Source organism: Motacilla alba, unplaced genomic scaffold, assembly GCF_015832195.1.
Source record: "Motacilla alba alba isolate MOTALB_02 unplaced genomic scaffold, Motacilla_alba_V1.0_pri HiC_scaffold_34, whole genome shotgun sequence".
Classification (NCBI taxonomy): Eukaryota; Metazoa; Chordata; class Aves; order Passeriformes; family Motacillidae; genus Motacilla; species Motacilla alba.
In genome coordinates, this window is record NW_024037436.1 from 1179479 (window position 1) to 1189730 (window position 10252).

General features: G+C 55.7%; 1 protein-coding gene across 3 annotated transcripts; it reads right to left on the reverse strand.

Annotated features, from left to right (window-relative positions):
- Positions 1-889: 889 nt before the first annotated feature.
- On the reverse strand, positions 890-10142 carry ATAT1 (alpha tubulin acetyltransferase 1). Of its 3 annotated transcripts, none has more exons than XM_038126414.1 (10): positions 9529-10142; positions 9344-9404; positions 8446-8528; positions 7313-7373; positions 5956-6069; positions 4361-4462; positions 3547-3592; positions 2770-2844; positions 1851-2001; positions 890-1024 (listed from the first exon to the last, which is right to left on the reverse strand). In XM_038126414.1, the coding sequence occupies exons 1-10, from the start codon at positions 9630-9632 to the stop codon at positions 1000-1002; spliced, it is 822 nt and encodes a 273-aa protein (XP_037982342.1). In that variant the 5' UTR covers positions 9633-10142; the 3' UTR covers positions 890-999. The 3 variants fall into 3 exon arrangements, with proteins under 3 accessions (XP_037982342.1, XP_037982344.1, XP_037982343.1); XM_038126416.1 differs by having other exon boundaries at positions 8446-8532; XM_038126415.1 differs by lacking the exon at positions 5956-6069.
- Positions 10143-10252: the final 110 nt, after the last annotated feature.

Sequence of the window (10252 nt, forward strand, 5' to 3'; positions counted from 1 at the left end):
CAGGAGTCCATTCCCAGTTGGGTTATGGGGCGGGAACTGGTCCCAGTGGGGCAGGAGTCCATTCCCAGTTGGGTTACGGGATGGGAACTGGTTCCCAGTGGGGCAGGAGTCCATTCCCAGTTGGGTTATGGGATGGGAACTGGTCCCAGTGGGGCAGGAGTCCATTCCCAGTTGGGTTATGGGATGGGAACTGGTCCCAGTGGGGCAGGAGTCCATTCCCAGTTGGGTTACAGGGTGGGAACTGGTTCCCAGTGGGGCAGGAGTCCATTCCCAGTTGGGTTACGGGATGGGAACTGGTCCCAGTGGGGCAGGAGTCCATTCCCAGTTGGGTTACAGGGTGGGAACTGGTTCCCAGTGGGGCAGGAGTCCATTCCCAGTTGGGTTACAGGGTGGGAACTGGTCCCAGTGGGGCAGGAGTCCATTCCCAGTTGGGTTATGGGGTGGGAACTGGTCCCAGTGGGGCAGGAATCCATTCCCAGTTGGGTTATGGGGCGGGAACTGGTTCCCAGTGGGGCAGGAGTCCATTCCCAGTTGGGTTATGGGGCGGGAACTGGTTCCCAGTGGGGCAGGAGTCCATTCCCAGTTGGGTTACGGGGTGGGAACTGGTCCCAGTGGGGCAGGAGTCCATTCCCAGTTGGGTTACGGGGTGGGAACTGGTCCCAGTAGGGATGTGGGGCGGGAACTGGTCCCAGTTGAGTCCATGGGGTCCCCCAGAGTCCAGGTGGCCTGGCCAGGGAGGGTCAGTGGCCAAAGGAGAGGGGTCAGTGGCCATAGGGGGTCAGTGGCCGGAGTTGGGGGGTCAGTGGCCGGATTTGGGGGGTCAGTGGCCGGAGTTGGGGGGTCAGTGGCCGGATCTGGGGGGTCAGTGGCCGGAGTTGGGGGGTCAGTGGCCGGATTTGGGGGGTCAGTGGCCGGATTTGGGGGGTCAGTGGCCGGATTTGGGGGTCAGTGGCCGGAGTTGGGGGGTCAGTGGCCGGAGGGGGGAGGGGCTGGGGGAGGTCAGCGGCCGACGCGCCCCAGGGAGCTGTGGGGGGAGGGGAAACACCTCAAACTGAGCCTAAGAGTGAGCCCAAAAATCCCAAAAACAGAGCCCTGAAATTCCTAAAACTGAGCCCAAAATCCCAAAAAATGAGCCCCAAAATCATCCCAAACTAACGCCAAAAATCCAGACCAAAGCAAACCCAAAATCCAGCCCAAAGTGCCCCCAAATCAACCCCAAAACCCAGCCTAAAGCAAAGCCCAAACAGCCCGAAATCCAGCCCAAAACTGAGCCCAAACCCAAATCCAGACCCAAAACTGAGCCCAAAGCGACCCTGAACTAAACCCAAACCCCAGCCCAAAGTGACCTCAGGTACCCCCCCAGGTACCTTCAGGTACCCCCAGGTGTCCCCAGGTACCTCCCACGTACCCACAGGCCCCCGCAGGTAGGGCCAGATGCACCCAAGTACCCCCCAGGTGCCCCCCCAGGTGTCCCCAGGTGCCCCCAGCCCCCCCCAGGTGTGCCCAGCTCCCCCCAGGTTTGCCCAGCTGCCCCCCTAGCTGCCCCCAGCTCTCCCCCAGGTGTCCCCAGGTGCCCCCCAGGTGTCCCCAGGTGCCCCCAGCTCTCCCCCAGGTGTCCCCAGGTGCCCCCAGGTGTGCCCGGTGCCCCCCAGCTCCCCCCCAGGTGCCCCCAGGTGCCCCCCCAGGTGCCCCCAGCCCCCCCCAGGTGCCCCCAGGTGTGCCCGGTGCCCCCCAGCTCCCCCCCAGGTGCCCCAGGTGCCCCCAGCTCCCCCCCAGGTGCCCCCCAGGTGTCCCCAGGTGTCCCCAGCTCCCCCCCAGCTCCCCCCCCGGTGCCCCCAGGTGCGCGGTACCTGGCGCGGCGCGGGGGCGGCTCGGGGGCGGTGCCCGGGGGGGTCCCCGCGGGGCTCTCGCGGCGCAGCAGGAAGGGCCGGAGGCTGCCCCGCACCGGGGACCCCCGGGACAGGTTAAAGGGCCAGGGGGGCTCCGCCTCCTCCCGCAGGACTGCCCGGGGGAGGGGCCGGTCAGGGGGCGGGGCCACGGCCACGCCCACCGGCCACACCCATCGGCCACACCCACACACCCATTGGTCACAAGCAGTAGCCACAGGCATGGGGGGGGCCACACACAGGGACACACCCACCGGCCACACCCAGTTAGCCACACCCACTGACCACACCCAGTTAACCACACCCACCGACCGCACCCAGATAGCCACACCCACTGACCATACCCAGATAGCCACACCCACTGACCACACCCACTGACCACACCCAGTTAACCACACCCACTGACCACACCCAGTTAACCACACCCAGTTAGCCACACCCACCGATCACACCCAGTTAACCACACCCACCGACCACACCCAGTTAACCACACCCACCGACCACACCCAGATAGCCACACCTACCGACCACACCCACACACCCATTGGTCACGCACACTGGCCACTGGGTGGGGTGTTGGGGGGGGCCACACCCAGGGACACGCCCACTGGCCACACCCAGGGACACACATTGACCACACCATTGGCCACACCCACTGACCACGCCTATTGACTAAACCCAGGGTCACACCCATTGACCACACCCACAGGACCCACCCACTCATGACAGCCAGCTAGCCACACCCACTGGCCACACCCACTGGCCACACCCACACACCCAGGGCAGCCACGCCCGTGGTCACAGCCACACAGCCATGACCACACCCACCGACCACACCCACGGCCCCACCCCTGACCACGCCCCCGGCCCCGCCCGCGCTCACAGTCGCGCTCGCTCAGCGAGTAGGGTTTGATCGGCTCCTCCGGGCGCGGCCGCGGCAACGCCCGCCGGGCTGGGGCTGGACCCAAAAACACCCAGAATCACCCCAAAAATCATCTTAAATCCACCCAAAATCACCCCAAAAATTCATCTTAAATTCACCCCAAATCACCCAGAATCACCCCAAAAATCATCTTAAATGCACCCAAAATCCACCCCAAAATTCATCTTAAATCCACCCAAAATCCACCCAAAATCCACCCCAAAATTCACCCAAAATTCATCTTAAATCCACCCTAAATCCAGCCAAAATTCACCCAAAATTCATCTTAAATTCACCCCAAATTCATCTTAAATCCACCCTAAAATCACCCAAAATTCACCCCAAAATTACCCGGAAATCCACCCAAAATTCACCTTTAGTCTACCCAAAATTCACCCCATATCCTCCAAAATCCCCCAAAATTCACCCAAAATCCCCCAAAATTCACCCAAATCTCCCCAAAATCCCCCCAAAATCCCCCCCCAATTCATCTTAAATCCACCCAAATCCCTCCAAAATTCACCTAAAAGCCCCCAAAATTCACCCAAAATCCCCGAAAGTGCCCCCCAAAATCCTCCTGAAGTCCCCCCAAAATTACTCAAAATTCATCTAAAATATCCCCAAAATCCACCCTAAAAACACCCAAAATTCATCTTAAATCCACCCAAAATTCTCCCAAATCCCCCAAAATCCCCCAAAATCCCCCCAAATCCCCAATCCCCGCGGCCCCGGCCCGACCTGTGCGGGTGGAGAAGAAGCCGTCGAAGATGACGAAATTGTTCACCTGAAAGGGAAGATTTCAGGGAATGATCAAATTCTGACTCTATTTGCACTAAGAAATGTGAATAAATAAAATAAAACCTTAAAGTTGTTAATAAATGGGTAAAAAACCCCAATAAAATAATTTAAAATAGTAAATAAATGGGTATAAAACCAAAATAAATGAAATAAAACTTCAAAGTAATAAATAAATGGGTGTAAAAACCCAAGTAAAATAAAATAGAACTTTAAAATCATAAATAAATGGGTGTAAAAACCCCAAGTACAATAAAATAGTACTTTAATAAGTAAATGGGTATAAAAAACCCAAATAAAATAAAATACAACTTCAAAATGATAAATAAATAGGTATAAAAATCCAAAATAACATAAAATAAAACTTTAAAGTAATAAATAAATGGGTACAAAAATCCAAATAAGATAAAATTTTAAAATCATAAATAAATGGATATAAAAAACTCCAAATAAAATAAAAAAACCCTTTAAAATGATAAATAAATGGGTATTAAAAACCCAAATAAGATAAAATAAAAATTTAAAATCGTGAAATCTAAAGTATAAGATATAAAATAACGAGCGCAAATTATAAAATATAAAAAAGAAAAGACAAAAGGTAAAATACGAAAGACAAAATGTAAAAGATAAGGTACAAAAAACAAAATGTGAGATGTAAAATCTAAGATAGAAGGTGTAAAATATAAAAGAATGTAAAATTTAAGATATAAAAGATCAAAAATAAGGTATAAAATAGGAATATTGGGGTTGGCCGCACCTGGGGGATGCGGTCGCGGAGCCCGAAGTGTTTGCTGAGGAACGCCAGCAGCTTCTCCGAGGGCCTGTCCACGGCCAGCCTGTGGGGCTGCACGCGCTCCCGCTATGGGGGACCCCAAATCAGCATCGCCACCCCCAAAAACCCCGACCCCCAAAAACCCCGACCCCCAAAAACCCCGACCCCCAAAAACCCCGACCCCCAGAAACCCCAACCCCCAAAATCCCCGACCCCCAAAAACCCCAATCCCCAAAAACCCCGACCCCCAGAAACCCCAACCCCCAGCCTGTGGGGCTGCACGCGCTCCCGCTAGGGGGGACCCCAAATCAGCATCGCCACCCCAAAAACCCCGACCCCCTAAAACCCCAAACCCCTAAAACCCCGACCCCAAAAACCCCAAACCCCTAAAACCCCGACCCCCAAAAACCCCGACCCCCAGCCTGTGGGGCTGCACGCGCTCCCGCTATGGGGGGACCCCCAGGGACCCCAAATCAGCATCACCCACCCCAAAAACCCCAACCCCCAAAAACCCCAATCCCCAAAAACCCCGACCCCCAAAAACCCCGACCCCCAAAAACCCCGACCCCCAAAAACCCCAAACCCCAAAAACCCCAACCCCCAGAAACCCCGACCCCCCCAGCGTGTGGGGCTGCACGCGCTCCCGCTATGGGGGGACCCCAAATCAGCATCACCCACCCCAAAAACCCCGACCCCCAAAAACCCCGACCCCCCAAAAACCCCGACCCCCAAAAACCCCAAACCCCAAAAACCCCGACCCCCAAAAACCCTGACCCCCAGAAACCCCGACCCCCAAAAACCCCAACCCCCCCAGCCTGTGGGGCTGCACGCGCTCCCGCTATGGGGGGACCCCCAGGGACCCCAAATCAGCATCGCCACCCCAAAAACCCCAAACCCCAAAAACCCCAAACCCCAAAAACCCCGAACCCAATAAACCCCGACCCCCAAAAACCCCGACCCCCAGCCTGTGGGGCTGCACGCGCTCCCGCTAGGGGGGACCCCAAATCAGCATCGCCACCCCCAAAAACCCCAATCCCCAAAAACCCCAATCCCCAAAAACCCCAATCCCCAAAAACCCCGACCCCCTAAAACCCCGACCCCCAAAAACCCCGACCCCCAAAAACCCCAACCCCCAAAAACCCCGACCCCCAAAAACCCCGACCCCCAGCCTGTGGGGCTGCACGCGCTCCCGCTATGGGGGGACCCCCAGGGACCCCAAATCAGCATCGCCACCCCCAAAGCCCCAATCCCTCCTCAAAGTGTCCTTGTCCCCATTAAAATTCACTTTTTCCCCCATTAAAATCCAAATTTTCCCCATTAAAATTCCAATTTCCCCCTTAAAATCCCCATTTTCCCCATTAAAATTTACATTTTTCCGCATTAAAATCCCATTTTCCCCCCAAAACCTCATTTTTTCCTCCCAAATTTTCATTTTTACCCCCCAAAATCCCATTTTCCCCCACAAATTTCCCATTTTTTCCTCCCAAAACCCCATTTTTTTTCCCCAAAACCCCATAATTTCCTCCCAAAATCCCATTTTTTCCCAAAATCCCATTATTTTCCCCGTTTTTCCCCCAGACCTGCAGCATCTCCCGGAAGAGCTCCCGGCCCAGCCCCCGGCGCTGCTGCGACTCGTGGATGTAAAAATCCAGGACACAGAGAGGCTCCACCTCCACGTGGGACCCGTCCCGCTCCTGAACCCCAAATTCCAGAAATTCACCCCAAAAAAATCAAAATTCCAAAAATTCCATCCAAAAAACCCCAAAATTCCAGCCCAAATCCCCCAAAAATGCAGCCCAAAATCCCAAAATCCAGCACACAGAGAGGCTCCACCTCCACGTGGGACCCGTCCCGCTCCTGAACCCCAAATTCCAGAAATTCACCCCAAAAACCCCCAAAATTCCAGCCCAAAAACCCCAAAAATGCAGCCCAAAATCTCAAAATCCAGCACACAGAGAGGCTCCACCTCCACGTGGGACCCGTCCCGCTCCTGAACCCCAAATTCCAGAAATTCACCCCAAAAATACCAAAATTCCAAAAATTCACCCCAAAAAAATCAAAAAAACCCAAAATTCCAGCCCAAAATCCCCAAATTTCAGCCCAAAATCCACCAAAAATCCCCAAATCCAGGACACAGAGAGGCTCCACCTCCACGTGGGACCCGTCCCGCTCCTGAACCCCAAAATTCCAGAAATTCACCCCAAAAAACCCAAAATTCCAAAAATTCACCCCAAAAATACCAAAATTCCAAAAATTCCAGCCCAAAAAACCCAAAAACCCCCAAAATTCCAGCCCAAACATCCCCAAAACCCCCCAAATCCCCCCCCAATCCCCAAAAGCCCCCCCAAAAAATCCCCAAAATCCCCCCAAAACTCCCAAATCCCCCCCAAAATCCCAAGAACCCCCCAAATCCCCCCAGAAATCCCCAAAAGCCCCCAAAAAAATCCATAAATCCCCCCAAAAAATCCCCAAATTCCCCCAAAAATCCTCAAATTCCCCTCAAAAATCCCCAAATCCCCCAAAAAATCCCCAAATCCTCCCAAAAAATCCCCAAAATCCTCCCAAAATTCCCAAATCCCCCCCCAAAAATCCCAAGAACCCCCCAAATCCCCCCAAAATCCCCAAATCCTCCCAAAAAATCCCCAAATCCTCCAAATAAAATCCCCAAATCCCCCCAAAAATCCCCAAATCCCCCCAAAAATCCCCAAATCCTCCCAAAAAATCCCCAAATCCCCCTCAAAAATCCCCAAACCCCCCCCAAAAATCCCAAGAACCCCCCAAATCCCCCCAAAAATCCCTAAATCCTCCCAAATAAAATCCCCAAATTCCCCCAAATCCCCCCAAAAATCCCCAAATCCTCCCAAAAAATCCCCAAATCCCCCCCAAAAATCCCAAAAACCCCCAAAATCCCCCCCCAATGCCCGGGGCAGCGCTCACCAGCAGGAAGAGTTTCTTGTAGCCCACCTTGAGGAACCCCAGCACCGCGCCCCGCGGGGACCTGCGGGATTCGGGGAAATTGGGGGAATTTCGGGGAAATTTGGGGATTTGGGGGAAATTTGGGGGAAATTTGGGGATTTGAGGGGAATTTGGGGGAAATTTGAGGGGGGATTTGGGGGATTTGGGGGAAATTGGGGGGATTTGAGGAGGATTTGAGGGGATTTGGGGGGAAATTTGGGGGGAGTTTGGGGGAAATTTGGAGGGATTTGGGAGAAATTGGGGGGATTTGGGAAATTTGGGGGGATTTCGGGGAAATTTTGGGGGATTTGGGGGAAATTGGGGGGATTTGAGGGGATTTGGGGAGAAATTTGGGGGGAGTTTGGGGGAAATTTGGAGGGATTTGGGAGAAATTGGGGGGATTTGGGAATTTTGGGGGGATTTGGGGGAAATTTGGGGGATTTGGGAGAAATTGGGGGGAAATTGGGGGGGATTTTGGGGAAATTTGGAGGGATTTGGGGGAAATTTGGGGATTTGGGGGGATTTTGGGGAAATTTGTGGGGATTTGGGGGAAGTTTTGGAGATATTGGGGGAAATTTGGGGATTTGGGGGGCGTTTTGGGGGAAATTTGGGGGAAATTTGGGGGGATTTGGGGGGGATTTTGGGGGAAATTTGGGGGAAATTTGGGGGATTTTTGGAAATAGTTTTGGGGATGCTTTGGGGATAATTTAGGGATATTTTGGGATGTTTTGGGGATATTTTTGGGTGTTTTTTGGGGTGACTTTCAGGTTATTTTGGGGATAATTTAGGGATATTTTGGGATGTTTTGGGGATATTTTTGGGTGTTTTTGGGGATATTTTGGGGATATTTTGAGGATGTTTTGGGGATATTTTGAGGATATTTTGGGGATGTTTTCGGGATATTTTGGGAATATTTTGGGGATATTTTGGGGACATTTTGGGGATATTTTGGGGACATTTTGGGGATATTTTGGGGATATTTTGGGGACATTTTGGGGATATTTTGGGGACATTTTGGGGACATTTTGGGGATATTTTGGGGATACCTTGAGGTGATTTTGGGGATATTTTGGGGACGTTTTGGGGATGTTTTTGGGGTGGTTCCGGGGTCTCACCGGGTGTCCCTGAGGATGTACATCACGTGCCTGTTGCTCTCCATTCGCGCCGCGCTGGTCACGGGGGTGGAGAGGCCCTGGGCCTGCCTGGGGGCACACGGGACCCCCCATGACCCCCAAAGTCCCTCGGAGACCCCCCCAGGACCCCCCAATTCCCTCTGGAACCCCCCAGTTTCCCTCTGAGACCCTCCAAGACCCCCAAATTCCATCTGGGATCCCCCAATTTCCCCTCAGACCCCCCCAGCTGCCCCCTAATTTCATCCTGGGACCCCTCAATTCTCCTCTTGGACCCCCAATTTCCCCCTAGGACCCCTCAAATTCTGTCCAGGACTGCTCAGTTCCCCCTCGGGACCCCCCCAGATTCCCTTTGTGACCTCTCATTGCCCCCCCAGTGCCCCCCAGTTCCCCTCAGTGACCTCTCCAACCCCCCCAGCCGCCCCCTCCCATTGTCCCCAGTGTCCCCCCATTGTCCCCCGTGCTCCCAGTGCCCCCCCAATGCCCCCCCATTGTCCCCAGTGCCCCCCCATTGTCCCCAGTGTCCCCAATGCCCCTCCAGTGTCCCCCCATTGTCCCCAGTGCCCCCCCAGTGCCCCCAATGCCCCTCCAGTGTCCCCCCAGTGCTCCCAGTGCCCCCCCAATGCCCCCCCATTGTCCCCCCATTGTCCCCAGTGCCCCCCCAGTGTCCCCCCATTGTCCCCAGTGCCCCCAATGCCCCTCCAGTGCCCCCCCAGTGCCCCCCCATTGTCCCCAGTGTCCCCCCATTGTCCCCAGTGTCCCCAATGCCCATCCAGTGCCCCCCCCAGTGCCCCCCCAGTGCCCCCCCATTGTCCCCTCAGTGCCCCCCCATTGCCCCCCCAGTGTCCCCCCATTGTCCCCTCAGTGTCCCCCGTGTCCCCACCTTGGCCGAGGCCTTGCCCAGCTCATCGATCACCGTCCTCAGCTGCTGCTCCAGCTCCTCCCTGCGCCCGGGGGACACCGACAGGAGCCATGGGGACCCCACTTTCCCCTCACAAAAACCCCAAAACCCCCCCAAAACCGGGGGTCCGCGGGTTTCCCGCCCTGCCCCGCGCCCAGCCCCGGTACCGTTTGGCGCCGCCGCCGCCGCCGCGCCCCGCGGGCCGCAGGTGCTGATCCACCACGCAGAAGCGCTCGCCCAGCACCGGGGCCAGGTCGAAAGGGAACTCCATGATGGAGCGGAGAGTTCCGAGCCCCGGGCCCGGCCCGGCACCGCCGCCGCCTCAGCCCGCCGGGCCCGGCCCGGCCGCCACCGCCACGGCCGCGCCCGGGCGGCAAAGAAACCACGCCCCCCGCGGGGAGGAACCAGCCAATCGCGGCACGGCCCGCCAAGCGCCGGCCAATCGGTGCGCTGCGTTTTTCCGTGCTTAACAACGGGGTCCCGCCCTTAGCAACCGTTAGCCAATCGCTGCTGACAGTTTAACAACCTCTAGCAACCGAGTTCCGCCCGTGGCAACCGTTCACCAATGGCAGCCGCCCTCAGATATCAAGCCCCACCCATAGCAACCGCTGCCAAATCGCTTCCGCTGTCAGACCTCGAGCCCCGCCCCTAGCAACCCCTCAACCAATCGTTTATTCGCTCCTGGACTAAGCTCCACCCCTGGCACCTGTTCGCCCAATCGCTGCCGCCTCTTCTTCCGCCGTTAGCAACAAGCCACGCCCTCCTTAGCAACCCGTTTTTCGCGCCACAGCAAAGCACGAAGGGAAGCATCCCCCCCTTCCGCAAAGCATTGTGGGATATACTCCCCCTTAGCGCGCCGCCATTTTCCAGCCCGGCCGCCATTTTGGCCTG